The sequence below is a fragment of the Chiloscyllium punctatum genome, chromosome 35 (genome assembly GCF_047496795.1).
Source record: "Chiloscyllium punctatum isolate Juve2018m chromosome 35, sChiPun1.3, whole genome shotgun sequence".
Classification (NCBI taxonomy): Eukaryota; Metazoa; Chordata; class Chondrichthyes; order Orectolobiformes; family Hemiscylliidae; genus Chiloscyllium; species Chiloscyllium punctatum.
Window position 1 is genome coordinate 20729475 of NC_092773.1, and position 26601 is coordinate 20756075.

At 46.5% G+C, this 26601-nt stretch overlaps 1 protein-coding gene and 1 long non-coding RNA gene across 3 annotated transcripts in view; one reads left to right on the plus strand and one right to left on the minus strand.

The window, feature by feature from the left end:
• The window catches only part of LOC140459747 (uncharacterized), a 126419-nt gene that overhangs the window by 25809 nt on the left and 74009 nt on the right, over positions 1-26601 (minus strand). The gene's annotated exons all lie outside the window — the stretch shown is intronic.
• Positions 8830-26601, plus strand: part of LOC140459744 (uncharacterized) — a 33079-nt gene continuing 15307 nt past the window's right edge. For both annotated transcript variants that reach the window (XM_072554232.1, XM_072554233.1), the window contains exons 1-2: positions 8830-9094; positions 25351-25528. In XM_072554232.1, the coding sequence (XP_072410333.1) occupies positions 9038-9094; positions 25351-25528 (235 nt within the window). In that variant the 5' untranslated portion in view covers positions 8830-9037. The remainder of the gene's footprint in view (positions 9095-25350; positions 25529-26601) is intronic.

Here is a 26601-nt window from a genome sequence, read left to right on the forward strand (position 1 = left end):
AAATGTTGGGCCACGGGACAGTGTGGTTGATTGGTGCGGGTGTCCCGGAGATGTTCCTTAAAGCACTCTGAGAGAAGGCGTCTAGTCTCCCCAACGGAAAGGAGATCATATCGCGGGCAACGGATACAATAAATGACATTTGCGAATGTGCAGGTGAAACATGTTGGGACTGTTGAGCTTGCTCTGCCATTTAATAAGATCACGGCCAATTACAGAGTGAGGCAGAAGGGAGGTCAACTCCTGCACCTGCACCTTTCTCCCAGTTCAGAGTGGGGGCAGCCCTGCATATGTGCCCTGCCCTCCCAGACCACAGGCTGTCCTACCGCATGCCCACTGACCGCCCAGTTCGGGGCCTGCGCAGTGACCACCTTTCAGTTCTTGAACCCTAGATCCAAAATGGAATTATAGAATTTTCCAGACAAGAGCCCCAAGTCTGTGATAGACCAGACCAGAACCCCTCAAAATATGTCAAGGAGCTAGCCTAGACCTCACATTTCCTTATTTTAAAGGCAGATGTAAAGGGGATATTTCAGATGTGATGCAACTGGTCAAACCACTTGGTTTTAAGCAAAACAGAACTTATTTAAACACTACACTTGATACACAATCAAAAGAAAGTGGAATTTAGAATAACTTAACTATTGCAAAACTTAACCGACCCGATTCAGCAAGTTGACAAATTAATAGTTCGAATTTAGCACATAAATACCTAAACACACCCCTTGGCAAAAAGGGAAATTCAAACACAGATTCTTACAGGCAGGAGGGAACAACATTTGGACAGGGATTTAAGAGAAAATCAGTCAGGAATTCTTCACTGAGGCTTGCCACGCTTCTGGTACGCAAAACATCTTGTGATTACTAGAGCTAATAAAAGCCAGTAAAAACTTGAACTGGGAAAACTGGCCACTTGCCTTCCATTGTTAAACTGTTAAGCTGTTTGAGACTCTTTGGATCTTTACCTTTATGACCTCACTTCAGAAAAAAAAAGGACAAAGTAACCTTTTTAAAGTGACAGCATCGTCATACACTGAAATGTCTAACTTCACACTTTCCCACATTGCACTGCATTTACCCTTGTGCACTCCCTCAACTTGTCCAAGTCACCTGGAAACCTCCTTGCATTTGCCTAACCCATAATCCCACCCAGTTTTGTGTCAACAGTGAACTTGGAAATATTGCATTTGGTTCCATCATCCCGGTCATTTATACATGTCATGAATAGCTGGAGTCCAAGTGCTGGTCCTTGCAGTACCCCACTCATCACTGTCTTTCTCTCAGAAAAAGACCCATTTATTCCAACTCTCTATTTCTTAATATCAATCAATTCTTCATCCATATCAATATATTACCCCCATTCAATGTGCTTTAACTTTTCTCACTTTGTCTCTTCTGAGGGACCTTCTCAAGAGCCTTCTGAAATCAAAATACACAACATCCACCGGTTCTCCCTTAACTATTCCAGTTGTTCTATCCTCAAAAAAAAAGTATGTTTGGTAAGCACATGATTTGTTTCATAGCCCAATGCTGATTTTGTCCACTTCTGTTCATGCTTTCCAAATGTTCTGTTAGCACATTTTTACAAACAGATTCCAGCCTTTTCCTCACAACTGATATTTGGCTAACTGATCTGCAATAATCTGTGCTTTTCTCCCCCTTCCATTTTAAATAGTGGGCTGACATTTGCCACCTTCCAATCTGTAGGAACTGCCCAGAGTCTGTAGAATTTTGGAAGCTGATCACACTCCATCCAATATATATTCTGGGGTGTAGATGATCATGCTCTCGTGATTTGTTCACCTTTAACACCATTAGTTTTCCCAGCACTATTTCTTATTAACATTGATTTCCTTCGATTGTGCTCTCTCATGAGACTCTTGAGGTAATTTGGAGGTTTCTTGGAGGTAATTTGTACCCTCTTTTGTGAAGACAGTATATATTCAACTCTTCTGCCATTTTTTTGTTCCTTATTTTATTTCTCCAGTTCTGACTGTGAGGGACCAACATTTGTCTTTACTAACTCTTGTCTCTTCACATCTTTATAGAAGCTTTACAGTCAGTTTCTATGTTCTCCATAACTTTAATCTCAAACTCTATTTTCCCCCTTTTGAGCAAATATTTTCCTCTGTTGTTGAATTCTAAAATGCTCCTCGTCCTCAGGCTTACTGCTTTTTCTGGTTATTTTATATTTTTCTGATATGGATCTAATACTATCCATTGATTCTTTTGTGAGCTATGGTTGATCCACTGTTCCTCTTTTATCTTGCACCAAACAGGAATAAATAATTATTGTAATTCACTCACATCATTTTTAAATATGAAGTTTGCTTCTCCCTAAACCTTTTCGTTTGGTCCCCCAAATTCATCCTTGCCAACTCATGCCTCATCTCCTCATTGTTCCCTTTATTTAGATTCAGGACACTATTTTCAGATGTGATGACTTCACTCTTCATCTTCCTGAAGAATTCCGTCATATTATTTGAACCCCGCACAACAAGATCCCTTCTTATTTCACCTCTCCCATTTGCTCAGGAGTGTTGCTGAACAAAGAGACTTTGGAGTGCAGGGTCATAGCTCCTTGAAAGTAGAGTCCTAGGTCGATAGGCTAGTGAAGAAGGCCTTTGGTATTGAGTATAGGAGTTGGGAAGTCATGTTGCGGCTGTACAGGACATTGGTTAGGCTACTTTTGGAATATTGCATGCAATTCTGGTCTCCATTCATCTGGAAGGATGTTGTAAAACTTGAAAGGGTTCAGAAAAGATCTACAAGGATGTTGCCAGGATTGGAGGATTTGTGCTATAGGGAGAGGCTGAATAGGCTGGGAGTGTTTTCCCTGGAGCATCAGAGGCTGGGAGTGTTTTCCCTGGAGCATCAGAGGCTATGGGGTGACCTTATAGAGGTTTATAAAATCATGAGGAGTCAAGGATAGGATAAATCGACAAAATCTTTCCCTGGGGGAGTCCAGAAGTAGAGGGGCATAGATTTAGGGTGAGAGGGGAAAGATATAAAAGGGACCTTAGGGGAAACTTTTTCACACAGAGGGTGGTGCGTGTATGGAATGAGCTGCCAGAGGAAGTGGTGGAGGCTGGTACAATTGCATTATTTAAAAGGAACCTGGATGGGAATATGAATAGGAAGGGTTTGGAGGGATATGGACCGGATGCTGGCAGGTGGGACTAGATTGGATTGAGATATCCGGTCAGCATGTACAAGTTGGACCGAAGGGTCTGTTTCCTATGTACATCTGTACATCTCTATGACTCTATCACTCTTCATGACAGTGTGATAAAAAGGTCACAAAACCACAGGTTGAAACAGGAGGAGAAATCAAAGGATACAGATAAGGAAGTTGAAGTAGAATTATCAGAGACTATGTTTGATCAAGTGGTTGAAAAGAAACAAGAACAGATAAAGGATAACGTGGACATTTTGAGTTCAGAGAAATTTACTGAGCTACAACAGAAAGATGAAAAACCAAAGCAATTATATTGAAAAGCACAAACAGAAGAAGAATCTGACTGTATTCCGGAATTTTACTATTTTAATAATGATGTCTTGATGAGAAAATGGAGACCATCACATATTCAGGCAGATGAGAAATTCACAGAAGTTCATCAAGTTGTATTGCCAGTCGGATTCAGCACCGCCCTCTTGACCTGCAATCTTCTTCCCAATCTCTCCGCCCCCACCCCCTCTCTGGCCTATCACCCTCACCTCCTTCCACCTGTTGTATTCCCAGCGCCCCTCCCCCAAATCCCCCCCCACCCTCACCTTTTATCTCAGCCCACTTGGCACACCAGCCTCATTCCTGAAGAAGGGCTTATGCCCAGAACGTCGATTCTCCTGCTCCTCGGATGCTGCCTGACCTGCTGCGCTTTTCCAACACCACACTTTTCAACTCTGGTCTCTAGCATCTGCAGTCCTCACTTTCCCCTAGTTGATCTTAACCTACTGCGAATCCTCTTGCAAAGATGCCTACCTTGAAGAAGCTCTCCTCCTCCCTCTACAAGGATCTCAGTGAGTCCCTCTCTCACTGCCCCCTCCAGGTCATCTCCTCTGCCCTGAAGCCCTTCAGCCACGTCCTGAAACAGACTCGCTACAACAGCCACATCTCCTTCCTCAGCATCTGCCTACAGAACAGACTGACCCCACATGGACTCTGACTACATTCAGACCAACCACCTCCACACACATCATTTACTGTATCTGCTGCACCCGATGTGGTCTCCTCTACATTGGGGAGACAGGCCACCTACTTGTGGAACGTTTCAGGGAACACCTCTGGGACACCCGCACCAACCAACCCAACCGCCCCATGGCTGAATACTTTAACTCCCCCTCCCACTCCACCAAGGACATGCAGGTCCTTGGCCTCCTCCATCGCCAGAACATGGCAACACGACGCCTGGAGGAAAAGCGCCTCATCTTCTGCCTAGGAACCCTCCAGCCACACGGGATGAATGTATATTTCTCCAGTTTCCTCATTTCCCCTCCCCCCACCTTATCCCAACCCTCAGACTCAGCACCGCCCTCTTGACGTGCAATCTTCTTCCCGACCTCTCCGACCCCACCCCTTCTCCGGCCTATCATCCTCACTTCCTTCCACCTATCGTATTCCCAGCGCCCCTCCCCCAAACTCCCCCCCCACCCCCCCACTACCTTTTATCTCATTAACTTCTCAATCCGGTCCATCCTTTTCCATCACTATTTTAAATCTAATAGAATTATGGTCGCTGGCCCCAAAGTGCTCCCCCACTGACACCTCAGTCACCTGCCCTGCCTTATTTCCCAAGAGTAGGTCAAGTTTTGCACCTTCTCTTGTTGGTACATCCACATACTGAATCAGAAAAGTTTCTTGTACACAGTTAACAAATTCCTCTCCATCTTAACCCTTAACACTATGGCAGTCCCAGTCTATATTTGGAAAGTTAAAATCCCCTCCCATAACCATCCTATTATTCTGACAGATAACTGAGATCTCCTTACAAATTTGTTTCTCAATTTCCTGCTGACTATTAGGGGGGGGCCTATAATTCAATTCCAATAAGTTGATCATCCCTTTCTTATTTCTCCGTTCCACCCAAATGTCTTCTCCATAATATCCTTCCAGAGATAAGGAGACCAAAACTGCACACAATACACCAGATTCCTGTGTTCTGAGTCAAAGCAGTTGGAGCCTCCCAGTGCTTTAATTCCTCAGCCTGATGCGTTGATGAGGTTATGAATACATTACAGAAAAGCAAATGCAGTGACAAAAACAGATTCGTATCCAATTCCTTGTTTGGAAGGTTGTATTGATAGAGTTGGCAGCACTTCATTTCTCACTCAGATTAATTATGAAGGGGAGGGGACCAATGATGTAAAGTGCAAAGGCAATATCAGAATCTCTGACACCAAATGGAATGCATCAATGTCAACCTCAAATCCTGCCATTCAGGTTTAAAAACACTCCAGTTACTTTCCGGAGACTTATCAAACAAGTTTTAACTGAGTGTACCTAATTGTGTGGTCTGATTGGATAATGTATTAATTTACAGGAAGCAGTGTGACATAATCAGAAACTTTATTTAGACTGTTAGTTAGCTGACCTTGTAATAAGAGTGAGCTCAGAGAAGTGAGAGTAATTTACCTCGTCATACATTGTCAGGCACGGGTCAGTGTAACCAAACACAACAGAAGTCCCATTGCTGTTGAATTTGGCGATTACTGAAACGTGCACTTTTTAGTACACCTAGGACATAGAACATCACAGTGCAGTACAGACCCTTCGGCCCTTGATGTTGCGCCGACCTGTGAAGCCAATCTGAAGCCCATTTAACCTACACTGTTCCAATTTCATCGATATGTCTCTCCAATAACCATTCAAATGTCCTGAAGCTTGGCGAGTCTACAACTGTTGTAGGCAGTGCGTTCTACACCCCTACTACTCTCTGAGTAAAGAAACTACCTCTGACATCTGTCCGATATCTGTCACCCCTCAATTCAAAACTATGCCCCCTTATGCTAGTCATCACCATCTGAGGAAAAAGGGTCTCACTGTCTCTCCTATCTAACCCTCTGATTATCATATATGTCTCAATTAAGTCACCTCAATCTTCTTCTCTCCAATGAAAACAGCCTCAAGTCCCTCAGCCTTTCCTCGTAAGACCTTCCCTCCATACCAGGCAACTTCCTAGTAAATCACCTCTGAACCCTTTGCAAAGCTTCCACATCCTTCCTATATTGTGGTGACCAGAACTGTTCTTAATACTCCAAGTGTGGCTGCACCAGAGTTTTGTACAGCTGCAACATGACCTCATGGTTCTGAAACTCAATCCCTCTCCCAATAAAAGCTGTATGCCTTCTTAACTTGCAGTAGTGAACATGGGCTAGGGAAGGAGTGGACTCAACAATGCAGCAGGGTGATCTGTTCTGCTCGTAATTTTCAACAGAATGTGTGTATGAGTATTTTTAGCAAAAGAGGTGTATAGTTTAACCATATATGCCTGTGCTCCCCTTGATATTGTGCAAAACAGGTTTGTTTCTTAACCCTCCATTTTTTCCAATTCCTCTGTCCAATTTTCTCTGCCTCCACTGCTTTTGTTCTGTTTTCCATTCCCATTTTCACCCACCCACCTCCTTGAAACATTCCCCTCCATTCACCCTCCCCCTCCCAATTTCTCTCCACTATTCACATTCTCTTCCTCCCTATCCCATGGTCACATCCCTCTGTCCCATTCTCTCTCCCACTCCTCCTCCCATTGTCTGTCAGACCTTCCTCCACCTCATTTTCTCTCTCTCTCCATCATTCAAAGTCTCTCCTCCCCCGTTCTCCCAAAAGCTGTTTTACCTCCATCCCTCCTTCCCATTCCCTTCCCCTCAATCTGCTTGATGCCTCCTCTTCTCCTTCACACCCTCGCCATTGCTCTCTTCCCTGCAATCTCTCTTACTCAGTTTTTCCACATGCCTCTTCCTCCTCTTCAATCCCCCCACCTCCTCCAGTCATCTTGTTGCCCCAGAGCCCCTTCCTCACACCTCTCACTCATTCTCCCCTGACCCCTTCATTCATTCTTGCCCCTCTTCCTTCATTTTTCCCACCCTTTATCTTCCCCCCTTCATCGTTGCCCCCTTCATCTCTCCACCTCCTCCCTTCATCTTCCCCCTTCATCATCCCCTTCATCTTCCCCCTTCATCTTCCCTCCTTCATCATCCCCCCTTCATTTCCCTCCTTCATCATCCCCCTTCAACTTTCCCATCTTCATCTTCCCCCACATCATCTTCCCCCTCATTCTCCCCCCTATCTTTCTCCCCCTTCCTCTTCCCCTTTCAACTTCCCCTCTCCCTCATCTTCGGCCCTCTCTTCATCTTTCCTCCCTCCCTTCTTCCTCTTCCCCCCTTCATCTTTCCCCTTCATCTTTCCCACCTTCATCTTCCCCCTCCTATCATCTTCCCCCCATTTTTCTCCCCCCTTCAACTTCCCCTTCAACGTCCCTCTACCTTCATCTTCCCCCCTCATCTTTCTCCCACATCTTAACCCCTTCATCTTCTGCCCTCCCTTCATCTTTCTGCTCTCCCTTCTTCCTCTTCCCCCTTCATCTCCCCCTCCCTTCATCTTTCCCCCTTCATCTCCCCCTCCCCTCACCTTCCCCTTCATCATTTCCCCCTTCATCTTTCTCCCTCCCCTCACCTTCCCCCTTCATCTCCCCCTCCCCTCCCCTTCATCTTTCCCCCCTCATCTTCCCCTTTATCATTTCCCCCCTCACCTTCCCCTTCATCATTTCCCCCTTCATCTCCCCCTCCCCTCCCCTCTTCATCTCCCCCTCCCCTTCATCATTTTCCCCTTCATCTTTCCCCCCTCCCCTCACCTTCCCCTTCATCTCCCCCTCCCCTCACCTTCCCCCTTCATCTCCCCCTCCCCTCACCTTCCCCTTCATCATTTCCCCCTTCATCTTTCCCTCTTCATCTCCCCCTCCCCTCACCTTCCCCCTTCATCTCCCCCTCCCCTCACCTTCCCCTTCATCATTTCCCCCTTCATCTTTCCCTCTTCATCTCCCCCTCCCCTCCCCCCTTCATCTCCCCCTCCCTTCACCTTCCCCTTCATCATTTCCCCCTTCATCTTCCCCCCTCCCCTCACCTTCCCCTTCATCATTTTCCCCTTCATCTTTCCCTCTTCATCTCCCCCTCCCCTCACCTTCCCCCTTCATCTTTCCCCCCTCCCCTCACCTTCCCCCTTCATCTCCCCCTCCCCTCAACTTCCCCTTCATCATTTCCCCCTTCATCTTTCCCTCTTCATCTCCCCCTCCCCTCCCCCCTTCATCTCCCCCTCCCTTTCACCTTCCCCTTCATCATTTCCCCCTTCATCTTCCCCCCTCCCCTCACCTTCCCCTTCATCATTTTCCCCTTCATCTTTCCCTCTTCATCTCCCCCTCCCCTCACCTTCCCCTTCATCTTTCCCCCCTCCCCTCACCTTCCCCCTTCATCTTCCCCCCTCCCCTCACCTCACCTTCCCCTTCATCATTTTCCCCTTCATCTTTCCCTCTTCATCTCCCCCTCCCCTCACCTTCCCCCTTCATCTTTCCCCCCTCCCCTCACCTTCCCCCTTCATCTTCCCCCCCTCCCCTCACCTTCCCCCTTCATCTTCCCCCCCTCCCCTCACCTTCCCCCCTCACCTTCCCCCCCTCCCCTCACCTTCCCCCTTCATCTTCCCCCCCTCCCCTCACCTTCCCCCCCTCCCCTCACCTTCCCCCTTCATCATTCCCTCCTCCCTCCATCTTCCACCCCTTCCCTGTCACTGATATCAGGCTGCCTCCCTCCACCCCCCCCCCCCTTCATCTTTCTGTCCCTCCCTCTTCTCTCTCTCTCTCTCTCTCTGTGAAAACTGACATTGTTGGATCCTGACTCATTTCCTCACGCAGCGCTGCCGGGTGGTTGGTTGGAGTTGCTTTGGCGAAGGATCGCGTCCCGAGCTGTCTCCGAGGACGGTGGGCTTTTGTTTGATTTTGTCCGACTGCTTGAGCCTTGGAGAGAGTTGTTGTTGTTGTGGGTGAGAAGAGAGAGTATGTCCCAGCCCAGCGGCCGCACCATGTACTTGGCTGTGTTGGTGTCTGTGTTCCTGGTGAGTAAGATCCCTCAAATATTCACTGCCGCCCGGAGTTCCTGTGGCCTGCCCTTTGCAAACTTTCTCCCGCAACTCTGTGCCTCACTGGCTGCGCAGATAGGACCCTCTCAGAGCCCTGATTCTGTACACAGGACCCTCTCAGAGCCCTGGCTATCTGTACAGTACCCTCTCAGAGCCCTGGCTGTGTAGATAGGACCCTCTCAGAGTCTTGATTCTGTACACAGGACCCTCTCAGAGCCCTGGCTGTGTGTATAGGATCCTCTCAGAGCCCTGGCTGTGTAGATAGGACCCTCTCAGAGCCCTGGTTCTACACACAGGACCCTCTCAGAGCCCTGGCTGCGTACACAGGACCCTCTCAGAGCCGTGGCTTTGTGTACAGGACCCTCTCAAAGCCCTGGCTGTGTACACAGGACCCTCTCAGAGCCCTGGCTGTGTGTACAGGACCCTCTCAGCGCCCTGGCTGTATAAACAGTACCCTTTCAGAGCCCTGGTTCTGTACACAGGACCCTCTCAGAGCCCTGGCTGTGTCGACAGGACCCTCTCAGAGCCCTGGCTGTGTCGACAGGACCCTCTCAGAGCCCTGGCTATGTCGACAGGACCCTCTCAGAGCCCTGGCTGTGTGGACAGGACCCTCTCAGAACCCTGATTCTGTACACAGGACCCTCTCAGAACCCTGATTCTGTACACAGGACCTTCTCAGACCCCTGGCTGTGTACACAGGACCCTTTCAGTGTCTTGATTCTGTACACAGGACTCTCTCAGAGCCTTGATTCTGTACACAGGACCCTCTCAGAACCCTGATTCTGTACACAGGACCCTCTCAGACCCCTGGCCGTGTACACAGGACCCTTTCAGTGTCTTGATTCTGTACACAGGACCATCTCAGAGTCTTGATTCTGTACACAGGATCCTCACAGAGCCCTGATTCTGTACACAGGACCCTCTCATATCCCTGGCTGTGTACACAGGACCCTCTCAGAGCCCTGACTGTGTACACAGGACCCTCTCAGAGCCCTGGCCGTATGTGCAAGACCCTCTCAGAGCCCTGGCTGTATAGATAGTACCCTCACAGAACCCTGGCTGTGTGTACAGGACCCTCTCAGAGCCCTGGCTGTGTCGACAGAACCCTCTCAGAGCCCTGGCCGTATGTACAGCACCCTCACAGAGCCCTGGCCATGTATACACAAGACCCTCTCGGAGCCCTGGCTATGTAGACAGTACCCTCACAGAGCCCTGGCCGTGTGTATAGGGCCCTCTCAGAACCCTGGCTGTGTACACAGGACCTTCTATCGCCCTGGTCGTGTCAACTCCACTTGCGCTACTTCATTCCTTGGTTCTTTCAAGAGAGCTCCTCAAGTACCCTTGAGCTGGGGCAGGGAATGCTGGAGAGCTGTAAGGGCTCACCCCTCTCTCTGTCCAGCTCCTTGCCCTCCTTTACTGCCTCCCTGTCACCATCGGCAGATTTGCCTTCAGCTGCTGAGGCCCGGAAACTTCGGAATTCCCCAGACCTCTCCTTAATCCTTTCAGGCACTCCTTAAAACCAAATTCTTTGACAAAACATTTAGCTCTCCGAGCAAATGTGTTCCCTTCTGGTGATTTCATTTTAGGTGCTGCGGGATGTTTTAATGCAGCACAACTTAAATTTATCCAAGAACTGTGAGGGCAAATGGTGTAGGGGGGAATGGGATAGAAATGTTGGGATGTTGCACTCCTGTGTCACAGAGCATTTGGAGCATTTCAAATATTGTGTGCAATTTTGGTCTCCTCGTTTTTTTTTAAAAAAAGGAAATAAATACATTTGAAGCCGGTTGGAGGAAGCTCACTCCTGATTCCTGGCTGGGGAATGTTCTGGGAATGGCAGGACTTGCTGGGCCTATGTCCTTCACAGTTAAGAATGGGAAGGGAGATGAATGGGACATATCCGATCCTGAAGGAAATGCTGAAAGACCGTGGGCAAGACAGGGACAGGAAGACACCGTTTACAAATTCAAAGATGGAGAATGAGGAGAATATTTTCGAGGGTCATGGTTACATGGGACTCGGTTCCCAGTGAGTGACAGAGACAGTATCATTGAATATTTTTAAAGCAGTCTCTGGATTGACAAGGGAGAGGACGGGGCAAGTGGAGTTGATGCCACCATCAGATCAGCTATGCTCTTACCAAATGGTGAGGTCTTACCAAATGGCTTGAAGGTCCAAATGTCCTGCTCTTGATTCGTGTGGATTTAGGAGTGAACACATGTAAGGTCAGAGGACTAGGGGCAGATAATTCAGCCCCTCAAACTTTCCCCCTGCCATTCAGCAAGACCGTGACCTCGGTCCAAAGACCCATCTTTGCCCTGCATCCCTTAATACCTTTGGATCACAACCATCTATTATTAGAATTAACAACTGAATTAATGTCAATTGCCACTTGCAGAAGAAAATTCCAAACTCCCACCATCCTCTGCCTGTCGAAGTGTTTGATAATTTCACTCCTGAAGGATCTCGCTCTAATCTTTGGTCTGTTACCCCTAGTTCTAGATCCCCTGACTGGCCAAGCAGTTTCTCGTTATCTACTCTATCTATTCCACTATGTATTTTGAAAACTTTGACAAAACACCTTCAACCTGTGATTTCCAGGGAATACAACCCTCCCGAGTGGAATCTCTCCTTGTAATTTGACCCTTTTAGCTAATCTTTAGGTCAGTCTGTGCTCCAGGGTCAGTACACCATTCCAGTATGTTGGTGCTCCGAAATGCTTGCAGTAATCCTAGGTTTGGTTGAGCCAGTGCTGTGTATAAATACAGCATGGTGCTTACCCAATATTCTAGCCCACTCAGTATGAAGGACAACCTTACATTAATGTTTTTACAATATGTTCTAGACCTGTTCATGACAGTATTGGTCAAAAGTATGAGTATTATCTCCTTAGAACATAGTCCAGCTTTTCTGCACTCGCATTGTGTAAAACAACAAACAATTTATATCATTTTGGAAGACTTTTGTTCATAGTCACAGTTAGGTTTTGGCCTTCGTCACCAATGGAGAACAGATTCCTTGCTGCAGTTCAGTAGAGCCTTGGTGAGAGCACAGCTGAAGAACTGTGTCCAGTTTTGTCCCCTTTACCTTAGGAAGGACATACTTGTGAAAGACAGAGTGTAATGGAAGTTCCTCAGACTGATTCCTGGGATGACCAATTCTAAATTGCCCTGGAGAAGGTGGTGATGAGCTACTTACTTGAACTGCTTGTGGCCCTTGGGGTGCCAGCAGACCCATAATGCGATTGGGGAGGGAATTCCAGGATTTTGACCAGCGATATACTTCCAAGTCAGAATGGTGAGTGGGTTAGAGGTGAACTTGCAGCTGGATAGTGTTTCCAGCTGTTTGCTGCCCTTGTCCTTCTAAAGGTGGAAGTCATGGGTTTAGAAGGTCACACAAAGGCCAGTTGTTGTTCTCGTTGGTCCGTGGTACTGCCAGTGTAATTCTGTGATGGAGAGAGTGAAAGTTAAAGATGGCGGATGGAATGCTAAGTGGAGGTGCTTAGCTGTGGGCATGTCTCTGTCTCTCTACTTCATAGGTGTTGGTGACTGACTGGGTTGGCTGTGTTTTCGTTATGTCCGAATTCAACATTTATGTCAGAACAAATGGTCTTTCTGGTTTTTTTTCCAATAGTTGGTTTCATAGTGATTTCTCCAACTCAATGAGCGCAGAATGTTTTTTCATTCCTCTCCAACAAATGTTTACAACTGATTCTGTTGCCATATGAAATTTTGATGATATTCGATGCGTCAGTCTTGAGCAATGTTGGAAGGTGAAATGGGTGGGACCTGGAATGTATCAAGTCGTGCGATTTCTACCTTGTCAGATGCCAAGAACTGATCTGCCACTTTTCAGTTTCTGCCAGGACTTTCAGGCCCCGCGGAAGATTAAAGAAAAATAAATGAACTTGTGTCCTTCATGCTCGTGTCCACTCTGATTCCTCGGCAAGATTTAAAGTTGTGTTAAATTGTGAAACCCCAGCAGGGATCTCCACTGATCCCATCCTGTCACCTTTAGCTGATCTGGGTAAATAAGACTCCAGGCTCACACCAAAATGACCAAATCTTCACTGCCAACCAGAAGTGGGATCAGTTTTGGTCAGAGCTTGATATCAGAAAGCCATTGTCTCGGCACAGGACAGGAAATGGAGAGACCTGTTGAACTTGTTTGCCAGTTAATTGGAATGTGATTGCCTCATTTGGCACTCCCTGTTTGACTTTACGACATCCAAAGGTTGGTCAAATTGAGGATGATCTTATATTTTGATGCTTGCATCCTTCTAGTTACAAACATACAGGAGATGACACCCTTGACATTAAGGTTGCATTTGACTGAGTGTGTTATAAGGAGCTGTTGTGTAACGTGTTTGATGTACACATATTTTTATGTAATTTTGGCTTTTTTGAAGTTTGACTTGGTGGCATATGTGTTTCCTGTACATTTGAGAGGTCTAATGATTGTCTTGTAAGCATTTCTCTAGCCATGGTAATTTATTTTAAAACACTGTGTGAGAGAGATTTCTGGGAGAGTAGTAAGTTTTTGTTTCACTGTGGGAGAATTTTTCCCATTCATCAAAGTTAACAGTTGTGCATTCAGTTTTCAATTTAGAAGGTCAGGAATCGTTTTTGTTTTCCTTTTGAATAGGAAAAGTCTATTGAAAATGATAACTTTTTAAATTTTCTGTTAAGCAGTTTTGCAGAAGTCTTAGCTGAAGCTGAATGTGTCAAGCAGTTGTTCTTGAGAAAGGGTGAAGATAGTTTAGAATTGTTAAGAAATAGATTACCTCAGTGTAAGGAGGTGAGTAAAAATCTGAGTCCAGAAGTCATGATTTGGGATGCCGGGGTTGGACTGGGGCGTAGAAAATTAAAAATCACCCAACACCAGATTATAGTACAACAGGTTTAATTGGAAGTGCTAGCTTTCAGAGCGCTGCTCCCTCATCAGGTGATTGTGGAATATAAGATCGTAGGGCACAGAATTTAGAGCAAAAGTTTACAATGTGATGTAACTGAAATTATACATTGAAACTGTGATTTTTAACTTAGTCCAGAAGTGTTTGGCTAAACCCTGAAGGGGTTTTTTTGAAACTGAGACAATTTAAGTTGAGATGTATGAAGGCACCAGGAAGAGGCAATCAAAATCTGAAGACTGGGAGTTGAAATCACTGTTAGATTTAGCCCGAGCAAAGTGGCAGAAAAATAATTTCTTTCTCTATCACACTTTCTCCAGTGTGAGTACTGGAAAAGAGTGCTTTTGGGATGTATAAAGTTAAACATCATACTACACCAGGTGATAGTCCAACAGATTTATTTAGGAACACTAGCTTTCGGAGCACTGCTGCTTCAGCAGGTGGTTGTGGAGAATAAGATTGTAAGACACAGAATTTATAGCAAAGGTTTACACTGTGATTTAACTGAAATTATATATTGAAAAAGACCTGGATTGTTTCAGTTTCTCATCTTTTAGAATGACCATGTTGGTCTCAGTTCTCCATATGTAAATCACAGAACTTTTTTTTTAAGAAGTTACATTCTCAAGTGAACAGTGCTCCGAAAGCTAGTGCTTCCAAATAAACCTGTTGGACTATAACCTGGTGTTGTGTGATTTTTAACTTTGTCCACCCCAGTCCAATACCAGCATCTCCAAACTTGGGATGTATGGGATTGTACCTCATGTTTTTTGTTTTTAAATCTTTAAACTTGTTTTAAATGTAAATAGTTTGGCTTATTCAATTTTATCCTCATTTCTTCTGCATCATAACTTTCGCTTTGTTGTTAAATCCAATTCTGCAACATTGTGTGCTTGCGTTTTAATGAGAGACCATCTCATTGAAACCTTGGGGGAGGAAAAAAAAAACAAAAAAAATGTGATCTTTCAAACTGGATTTCAGTCTGGGCACTGACGTGTCGAGCAATAACATCAGCCAGATCGCACTAGAGCCCGAGCAAAATTAGACTCAATGGAAATCAGGGAAAAATACTCCTCTGGTTCAAGTACACTGAGCACAAAGGAAGATGGTTGTGTTCGTTGGTGGCCATTTATCCCAACACCAGGCTGTCTTTGCATGAGTTCTTCAGTGTCATGTCCTAAGCCCATCTATTTTCAGCTGTTTCATCAGTGATCATCCTCCTGTCAGAAGGTCGTAAGTGTGGGTCTAGAATCTTATTTGACCAAGATCAGCTAAGGATGACCTGATGGGATTAGTGGTGATCCCTGCTGGGGTTTCACAATATTCAGCATAATGTGCAACAGCTCAGGTACTGAAGCAGTTCGAGTCCATGTGTTGCAATGGCCATGCTAAATTGCCCATCGTGTTCGGTGCATTAGTCAGGTTTAAATATAGGGAACGGGAATGGGTCTGGGTGAGTTCCCCTTCGGAGGGTCAGTGTGGACTTGTTGGGCCATAGGCCTGTTCCATACTGGAGGGAATCTAATCTAATATGTTGCAATACCTAGACAATATTCCGGCTTGACTGGCAAGCGACAAGTAACTTTTGCACCACACACAATTGTCAGGCAATGACCATCTTCAACCGGACAGAATCTGAGCATCACAGAATCTCTACAGTGTGGAAGCAGGCCATTCAGCCCATCAAGTCTACACTGACCCTCCGAAGTGTATCCCACCCAGACCTGCCCCCTACCTTATACCTGTATCCCTGCATTTCCTACGGCCAATCCAGCTAAACTGCACATCTTTGGATTGTGAGAGGAAACCAAAGCACCCAGAGAAAACCCAACAAACACAATACGCAAATTCCACCCAGACAGTCGCCCAAGGCTGGAATCGAACCCAAGTCCCTGGTGCTGTGAGGCAGCACTGCTAACCACTGAGCCACTGTGGCACCCATTATCCCTTGATGTTCTTAGAATTAACTTTATTATCACATGTACTTAAATGAGTACAGGGAAAAGTTTACAAGTCACCATTTGCTGCACTGTCTTGTGTATACAGAGGTACAGATTCCGAAGTACAAATTCTTCGGGGGAGAAAAATGAAGAAATAAGATTCAGTGACATCGCCATCATTGAATGCTCTACTATCATCACTCTGGGGGTTATGATTGACCAGAAACTGAATTGGACAAGCCAGAAATACGGTGGGCCATGTTTTAGTCAGACCGTATTTCGAGTATTGCGAGCAATCTTGGGCCCCACACATCAGGAAAGATATATTGTCCTTGGAACCAGTCCAGAAGAGGTTCACGAGAATGATCCCAGGAATGAAAGGCTTGACATATGAGAAACGTTTGAGGACCCTGGGACAAGACTCGATGGAGGTTAGAAGGATGAGGGGCAATCTGATTGAAACTTTCAGAATACTGAACGGCCTGGACAGAGTGGATGTTGGGAAGATGTTTCCATTGGTCGGAGAAACTAGGACCCAAGGGCACAGCCATAGAGTGAAGGGAAGACCTTTTAGAATGGATATAAGGAGAAACGTCTTTCGCCAGAGAGTGGGGAATCTATGGAATTCATTGTCACAGAAGGCAGGGGAGGCCAGGTCATTGAGTATATTTAACACAGAGATAGATAGGTTCTTGATTGCCAAGAGGATCAAAGGTTATGTGGAGAAAGCAGGAAAATGAGGTTGAAAAACCTATCAGCCATGATTGAATGGTGGAGCAGACTCAATGGGTTGAATGTCTTTTACTATGGCTTATGGCCTTATGATATTGAAATATTCTGGACAAGTACAAATTCTAATGGCATGCAAGAAGATCCGTGCAAAAGCAGCTTGCTTGGTTGACCCTGCGTTCACTCCCTCCACGACCACACAGAGCAGCAGCAGTGTGTACCATCTTCAAGATGTTCACCAAGGCTCCTGAGACAGCACCTTCCAAACCCATGACCGTGACCATCGAGAAGGACAGGGGGCAGCAGATACCTGGGAACACCACCCCACTGGGAGCACATTCCCCTCCGTGCCACTCATATCACCGCGTTTTCAGTGTCATTGGGTCAAATGCCTGGAACTCCCAAACGGCACAGTACCTTCTCCAGGTCACCTCGGGATGGACAATGAATGCTGGCCGAGCAAGTGACATGAATGCATAAAACATCAAAAAGCTACAAACACCCTCTGGATGTCCCCCCAAGTGACGTACTTTTCGAAATGTAGTCAATGTTTGTTGGAATCGCAGCGGCCAAGCTGACTGCAGCAATATGGTCATGTTGTTGATGTTGGTTGAAGGGTCCATGTCAGCCAGGTCTGACAGGGGAAGAAATACCCCACTCTTCCTTTGGAAGTCCTCCCCCTCCCACCCTGAGGGGCATTTACAAGCAGGGCAAGAAGGAGACTGAGCTCTAAACTGAAAGGCAGTGCTCCTGACAAGGTCGTAAGTTTGACCTTTGAAATTTGCGGCCAAGAATGGGGATTTGAATGCACAACCCTCAGAAGTGAGAGTCCTCACCACTGGGCTGTGTTTAACAAGTCACCAGAAAGATATGAATGTGCTTCATTACACCTACGCTGAACAGTGACACTTAACAAGTTCTGAACTTGAATTGCATTCCTTAAATTGCGTTTCCTGTCACAGGAACTCACTTTCAATTGACCTCCCTCTTGCAAATGTTAAGATTCTGTCTGGAAAGGGTGTTCTTCACAATCTGCAATGTCCTGTATTTTTAATATTTGTTACTGGAATGTAAGTGGCAGAGACAAGGGTCTCCAGATGTATACTTCAAAACATTTAAAGCAGTGGTCTTTGGTTTAGCTGTGGAATGATTTCATGTTGCCCCGGGCTATGGAAGTCTATTATGTGGTGGAATCTCCCTTTTTTTTCCAACTTGGGAATGTACAAGCGCCACTTGTGCATTATAGAGCTCTGCCAAAGGTTCCAGCAGCAAGAGGTGAAATATTTATTTATTGAACATGTCGTGAAGAAAATGAAATCCATCAGTCCAACTTGACACCTGGTTCCGTGTGTGCCTCTTTCACCACTGAGTCATTTGAAGGGCTGCACTGCCAGAGATTCTGTACTGAGGGAGTGCCACACTGCCAGAGGGTCAGGACTGAGGGAGTGCCACACTGTCAAAGGGTCAGTGCTGAGAGAGTGCTGCACTGTCAGAGGGTCAGTACTGAGCGAGAGCCGCACTGTTGGAGGGTGAGTACTGACGGAGAGCCGCACTGTCGGAGGGTCAGTACTGATGGAGTGCCGCACTGTCAGAGGGTCAGTACTGAGGGAGTGTCACACTCTCGGAGGGTCAGTACTGAGGGAGTGCCGCACTGTCGGAGGGTCAGCACTGAGGGAGGGCCGCACTGTTAGAGCGTCAATACTGAGGGAGTGCTGCACTGTCGGAGGGTCAGTGCTGAGGCAGTGCCACACTGTTGGAGATTCTGTACTGAGGGAGTGCCGCACTGTTGGAGGTGCAGTTCAGATGGAGTGTTCCACTGTCGGGGGGGGGCAATACTGTCATAGTGCCGCACTGTCGGTGAGTCAGTACTGAGAGAGTGCTGCGCTGTCAGAGGGTCAGTACTGAGGGAGTGCCACACTGTCGGAGGGTCAGTACTGAGGGAGTGCCGCACTGTCGGAGGGTCAGTACTGAGGGAGGGCCGCACTGTCAGAGGGTCAGTACTGAGGGAGTGCCGCACTGTCTGAGGGTCAGTACTGAGGGAGTGCCGCACTGTCTGAGGGTCAGTGCCGCAGGAGTACTGCACTGTTGAAGGGTCACTGCTGCGGGAGTACCATGCTGCTAAAGAAGCGGTACTGAGGGAGTGCTGCGAAGTTGGAGGTGCAGTGCTGAATGCTGAGATCCAGTATCAGAGGGTCAGTCCTGGCCTTGACCTTACTGCTGCCTGTCACAGTATACAGTACATTCAAATTCAGCGTTGTTAACTGAAGTGTAACTGCATTGGTAAACACGCTCCCACCCTCATTGTCTGCTTTTAAAGTCGGTGTCTTGTGACTTTTAATGGTGCTTCCCTTGGCTGCTTGTTGTTGTGCAGGAAGTTGAAGGCCAGTTCAACTTGCGGGCGTGGGGTGACTTGCATCATTCTCAGAAAAAATGGGATCATTCAGGGAAACGGCTGATGCAACATTGTGACGTTTTGTTTTGTGTGTGCATCCGGACAGGTCCAGCAGTGAATTCATGTGTCGTTTTAGGTTCTGCATTCAGCTCTTGTGGTTTTTTTTTGATAAATAATCAAAGGAACAACTTGCATTTCTACCTTCCATTCTGTCAACCTCCCAGGGGACAGCTTTCTGACACCAAACCAGTCTGTGGATATTAGGGCAAGGTATCCAAAATCTGGGTGAATGACAAACGTTACAAAGGAAGAGAAAGTTTCGAGGTGAAATTCCAGAGTTGAGCGTTCAGGCAGTAAAGGCATGGCTTCAAAGAACAAAGAACATTCCTGCACAGGAACAGGCCCTTCGGCCCTTCAAGCCTGCACTGATCCAGATCCTCTGTCTAAATCTGCTGCCTATTTTCTAAGGATCTGTGTCCCTTTGCTCCCTGCCCATTTATGTATCTCCCATCTTAAATGATGCTATCGTGCCCACCTCTACCACCTCTGCTGGCAATGCGTTCCTGGCACCCACCACCCTCTGAGTGATGAACTTTCCATGCATATCTCCCTGAACTTTTCCCCTCTCACTTTGAACTCGGGATCCCAAGTAATTGTGGGGAAAAGCTTCTTGCTGTCTACCCTGTCTCCACCTCTCATGCTTTTGTAGGCCTCAGTCAGAAACCCCCTCAATCTCCACCTTTCGAATGAAAATAATCCTAATGTCCTCAACCTCTCCTCACAGCCAGCACCTCCGTACCAGGTAACATCCTGATGAATCTCCTCTGCACCCTCTCCAAAACATGCACACCCTTTTGGTCATGTGACATCCAGAACTGTACACAGTATTCCAAATACGGCTGAACCAATATCCTATACAACTGTAACATGACCTGCTAACTCTTGTACTCAATACCCTGTCCAATGAAGGAAAGCGTGTCGTATGCTTTCTTGACTGCTCGACTGACTTGTGTTGCCACCATCAGGAGACAATGGACCTGAATACCCAAATCTCTGCATTTCAATTTTCCCCAGAACTTTTCCATTTACCATATAGTTCGCTCTGGAGTTGCATCTTCCAAAATGCATCACCTCGCATTTATCTGGATTGAACTCCATCTGCCATTTGTCTGCCCAACTCTCCAATCTATGTATATTCTGCAGTATTCTCTGACAGTCCCCTTCACTATCTGCTACTGCATCAATCTTAATGTCACCTGCAAACTTGCTAATGAGGCAACCTACACCTTCCTCCAAATCATTTATGTATATTACAAACAACAGCGGTCCCAACACACATCCCTGTGGGACACCAGTGGTCACAGGTCTCCATTTTAAGAAGCTCCCTTCCACTACTACTCTGTTTCCTGTTGCCCAGCCAGTTCTCAATTCATCGAACAAGAATACCCTGGACCCATTGCGACTTCACCTTCTCCATCAGCCTACAAGTCCATGTATATGATGTCTACATCCTTTCCCTCATCAAACAACTTTGTCACCTCTTCAAAGAATTCTGTTAGGTTTGTAGGATATGATCTTCACTGCACAAAACAATGCTGCCCATCACTGATAAGCCCATTTTCTTCCAAATGGGAATAGATCCTATCCCTCAGTATCTTCTCCAGCAGCCTCCCTACCACTGACAACAGGCTGACCAGTCAATAATAACCTGGAGTATTCCTGCCACCCTTCTCAAACAAGGGGAAAGCATTAGCAATTCTCCAGTCCTCCAGGACCTCACCTGTGTTCAAGGATGCTATAAAGATATCTGTTAAGGCCCCAGTTTTTTCCTTTTTCTCTTTCCTCAGTAACCTGGGATCGATCCCACCTGGTCCTGGGGACTTGTCCACCTTAATGCCTTTTAGAATACACAGAACTTCTTCCCACCTTATGCTGACTTGACCGAGAGTAATCAAAGATCTATCCCTAATCTCAACATCTGCCATGAGCCTCTCCTTGGTGATTACCGAAGCAAAGTGCTCATTAAGAATCTCACCCATTTTCTCTGATTCCCTTCATTACTTTCTTCCTTTGTCCTTGAGTGGGCCAACCCTTTCTCTAGTTACCATCTTACTCCTTAATTATGAATAAAAGGCTTTGGGTTTTCCTTAACCCTGCTCACTCAGGAGATCTCATTCCCCCTTTTAGCGCTCTTAACTCCTCGTTTCAGATTGGTCCTACATTCCCGATATTCTTCCAAAGATTTGATTGTCTTCAGTCGCCTAGATCTTAGTACGCTTCCTTTTTCCTCTTAGCTAGTCTCTCAATTTCACCTGTCATCTATGGTTCCTTAATCTTGTCAAGTCTGTCCCTCATTTTCACATAACTCTCCTGAACTTGAATCAACCTCTCTTTAAAAGTCTCCCACATATCGAATATGGATTTCCCTTCAAACAGCTGCTCCCAATCCACATTCCCCAGCTCCTGCTGAATTTTGGTAGAGTTGGCCTTTAACGCTGTTCCTTTCGGACCACTCTCGTCTTTTTCCATGAGCATTCTAAAACTTACGGAATTGTGTTCACTATTCTCAAAGTAATCCCCCACTGAAACTCCAACCACCTGGCCAGGCTCATTTCCTAACACCAGATCCAGTATGGCCTCTTCCCGAGTTGGACTACTTACATATTACTCGAGAAAACCCTCCAAGATGCTCCTTTCAAATTCTGCTCCATCGAAACCTCGAACACTAAGTTTTGGGCGGCACGGTGGCACAGTGGTTAGCACTGCTGCCTCACAGCGCCAGAGACCCGGGTTCAATTCCCACCTCAGGCGACTCTCTGTGTGGAGTTTGCACGTTCTCCCCATGTCTGCGTGGGTTTCCTCCTGGTGCTCCGGTTTCCTCCCACAGTCCAAAGATGTGCAGGTCAGATGAATTGGCCATGCTAAATTGCCCGTAGTGTTAGGTAAGGGGTAGATGTAGGGGTATGGGTGGGTTGCGCTTCGGCGGGGTGGTGTGGACTTGTTGGGCCGAAGGGCCTGTTTCCACACTGTAAGTAATCTAATCTAAGTGAATCCCAGTCAATGTTGGAAAAATTATAATCTCCTATCACCACCTGTTGCTCCAATATCTTTCTCTGATCTCTCTCTATATTTGGACATCTGAACTCTCTCTCTCTACATATTTGTACCTCTGTCTCACGCTCACTGTTGGGAAGGCTGTAGTACAGCCCCAACATTGTGACCACACCCTTCCTATTTCTGAACTCTGCCCATATTGCTTCACTGCTCGTGTCCTCCATAGTGCCCTCCCTCAGCACAGCTGTGATATCTTCTCTGACCAGTAATGCAACTCCTCCACCCCTTTTACCTCCCTCTCTATCCCACCTGAAGCATTGATATCCTGGGATATTTAGTTGCCGATCATGCCCTTCCCTCAACCAAGTCTCAGTCATAGCAATAGCATCATACTCCCAGGTACAAATCCAAGCCCTAAGTTCATCTGCCTCACCTACGATATTTCTTGCATTAAAACAAATGCACCTCAGACTACCAGTCCCTCTGCGTTCATCCACCACTTCCTGCCTACTCTTCCCCTTCGTCATGCTGTCCTCAATATCTAGTTCCCGACAGGCTTTAGTTACTGCCTCCTTCCTGTCCACTAACCTCTTCATGTGGTTCCCATGCCCCTGCCAAATTAGTTCAGTGGGTATAAGGGATGGTCAAGAGTCTAGAATTGGACAAACACAGAGTTCTCCAAAGATTGATTGAGAAGGGGAGGGGTTAAGGCCACAGAGGGATGAAAGCAGCACAAACTGGTTTTCTTCAAGATGGAAGAATAACAAATGAGTTGCTCAGTTATCTTCAAGTCCATAATCAGATGACGCAAAGCAATTTCCTCACCCCACCCAGTCCCATACCTCCCTGCTGTATCCCTGATGGCTCTGCTGACAAACTGCACCGCATGCAGAACGAGGTAGGGAAAGTAATCTCATCACTGGAAGCTGTGGTATTCATGGAGCAAAGTTCACAGCGTTAGACTGTTTCAATCCAAGGTGCCACTCCCTCAGTTCAGAGGGGGGAAGGAAGAGAGACTTTCTTATCAACCTGCTCAGAGATATTATTACACACAAGGAGGGATGAATGACTCAATAACAAAACCACAAGTGGAGATTACTAATAATCACGAGGCTGACTGCAGACCTGTTTAATCCTCGCATTGTCCGTAAGCTTGACATGGCAGATCTGCTCCAGGAGTTGAAATAGACATCAGCCCCAATCTCACTGAATGCTGCAGTACGTTTTGGGGACTGAATGGCATCTTCCAGTGCCACATTTCAAAGGAGGAGTGGGGTGCTACTCTGTACATTTCTGCACTTGCTCTTTGGAATTTTTTAAGTTCCCAACTGAAAGAGATTAAATTACACAGCTTGGAATTAATTTTAACAATTACCTTTCTTTTCAACAACCGTGGGGGTTGGGGTCCTTGTATGAGCCTGCCCCCTGAATTGTTTTGTTCATAACAAAGTATTTGTTGTAATGCTTTTTGATCTCTGCTGCCAAAGATTATATTTCAAGCCTTCCATCAGCGTTTTGTGGTCTGACCAGTAAAGTAGGACGGGTATATTCACAATTTTGACAAAAGGAAGGTTCAATTATGTATCATTATTGGGAATTTAGATTCTAAAGTAGAGGTATGTGAGTTTTGTTTGAATTCTGTGAAGGGACCTTGGCATAATTTAAACAAGACGAGGAAGTCATTATTAAATCGTGAGTCATTATTAAATTTTCAAGAAAGCATGTGACTTTAGTTAAGCGATTAACAATCTCCCTGGTAATTTAATTGATGAAGTGTTTTAAAGTTGAACTTTTATGACATGTAGGAAGACAGATGCAACCTTGTATTTCAGAAATTAAAGAGTTCAGGTAAGAGTGACACTCTACTGTTTTGGGATTGAGTATAAATCATATTTACTGAGAAACCAGGTTGAAGCTTTTATTTTGCTGCTTATTGTCTATTTTTCGGGATTTCCTTTACTTCTGTGTAGCATATGTGGGTTCTTATTTAAAAGTACGTTGCCTGTCTCATGTGACCATGATCAGTGACTGACCACCATGGTGGCCAAATTGCAAGAATTGAACTGACGAGCTGTCAAGTCATAGTTCACCTGAAGATTTTCACCCAGAGGGTGGTACGTGTATGGAATGAGCTGCCGGAGGAAGTGGTGGAGGCTGGTTACAATTGCAACATTTAAGAGGCATTTGGATGGGTATATGAATAGGAAGGGTTTGGGAGGGATATGGGCCGGGTGCTGGCAGGTGGGACTAGATTGGGTCGGCATGGACAAGTTGGGCCGAAGAGTCTGTTTCCGTGCTGGACATCTGTATGACTCTCTGACTCTCTTTGACTTGTCCAGTCCAACCAGCAGCTGGAATCATAACACCACCGTCCCTCATTTCTTCAGCTTTGACAATAATGTTCCCAGTTTTTTGACTTAACTGTTGGTGTCTGCAGTTATAGAACATAGAACATTACAGCGCAGTACAGGCCCTTCGGCCCTCGATGTTGCGCTGCCCTGTCATACTATCTGAAGCCCATCCCACCTACACTATTCCATGTAAGTCCATTTGACTGTCCAGTGACGACTTAAATGCACTTAAACTTGGCGAATCTACTACCGATGGAGGCAAAGCATTCCATACCCTGACTACTCTCTGAGTAAAGTTGTTCTTTATCTTGGAGACCGTGGATTAACTTTGGAAGTCTTGCCTCATGAGCGTTCCCCAAGCAAATATTTATTCAGAAAACTTCCAGAAAAATTCCAAAGGAAATGTTGAGTCCGAAAAGCTTTTCAATCCTAAGTGATTGACCTGTGTAAATCCGACCATCAGTTTTTGTATGAACAAGGCTCAGCAAGTTAGGACATCTGGCTGGCATGGAGGAGTTGGACCGAAGGGTCTGTTTCCATGCAGTACATCTCTATCACCCTTGTCTGCACACTGAACAGATTCTGGCATCCTCAGTCAGCTGGCAATATCTATTTGTGTTTGCTTTTTTTCAGTTTCTTCACACAAAATTAAAGGGAAGGTTTTCAAAGTAAAGGTGGGTCCTTCAACCTCTCTGTCTCTTCCCCCTCCTTTACAAAATATCTTCCTGTGCGCCGCTTTGGGTATTCCCTCACGTCGACCTGTGAGCCTGTGTCAGATAATGCTTGTGAAATGCCTTTGGAGGCCTTGCTTTGAAGGATTCATCCTCACTTTATCAAACCTCCTTGGTCCCCTTAAGGTTCCAGTTCAAGGGCCGCCCCAGCACGGGAAGCATGACCAGGCTGAAGAGCAGAACATCGGAAACCAGGTCTGGAGTGCGCTGACTCAGAACAACTGGACTGCCCGAGATATTGATTGCTCGAAAAAGGACTATTACCCGGTGAGAGCCAATCTGTGCTGCCGCAAGTGTCCTGCAGGTGAGTCAGGATCTTCTCCCTGTTGACCACACCTAAATAATCTCACGGCAGAGGCAGTACTTGGGAGCCGGTCGTGAACAAGAGGCCTGATCTTGGGATTGTCACACCCGCTGCAAGCTTAACTCGAATGCTCAGTAAAAAAGGAGGGAGCTAGCTTATAAAGTAAAGCATTCCCCCTCTGCCCGCCCCCGCCAATCTTGCCCGAATCTGGCCAAATGTCGTTGTCAGGGAGGGGCTCCTCTGTTGTCGGACTGGAGTGAGCTGAACATGCAATTGGAGGTCTGCTGACGACAGGCCTTTGGGCATCACCCCTCAAGGAGATATGACCATGACTCTGTTTCTCTGTCTACAGATGCTTCCAGACCCTCAAATGCAAATCCTTCCATGGATACCAAATTGTGTTGCCTGGCAATGGGCTGTTGGGAGGCTCTGCTGGTTGGTGTTCAGTTCATAAAACCTGTTTTTCCCATAAAACACAGTGCTAACGCTGATGATGTCGGGGTGCATCAGACTCAGCACCATGTCCCATTAAACGGGGCATTAGCTGTAACACTAGTTCCTCCCTCCCTCTCTCTCTCTCTCTCTGCCACAAACAATCCCATGGTTGGTCTTTGTGGAGAAAGTCATGGGGTAATGTCCTGATTCGGCGCTGCCCAGGTTGGGGAAATGGCTATTGATGGGGATTGCACCTCATTGCCCTCTGCATGCGCATTTAGATGGGCCGAATGGCCGAACTCCCCCTCCGATCTTGTGGTTTTATGGTCATGTTGGAAGCGAGATGTTGCAGGTTGGTTGGCAAAGTGACCGCGGGGAACGTCACGGTGGGTTCTTACCTTCACTTTGGAGCGGGAGACCTGTCTGTCTTTAGCCCCATTGCCATTCACCTTCAGTTAACTGACGCGTGCAGGACGGAGCTGGGAGTGACCCAGTGAGGGCATTGCCATTTGTTTGAATGGAACTGCTGTGATTGTGGAATCTGCAGTGAAGGAATACTACTGTCACTTGTGGATCATTTTAAAATGCCCCACTGAGTTTGACCAACTAGCCCCTCATCGCAAGGGAGTGGTTATTGA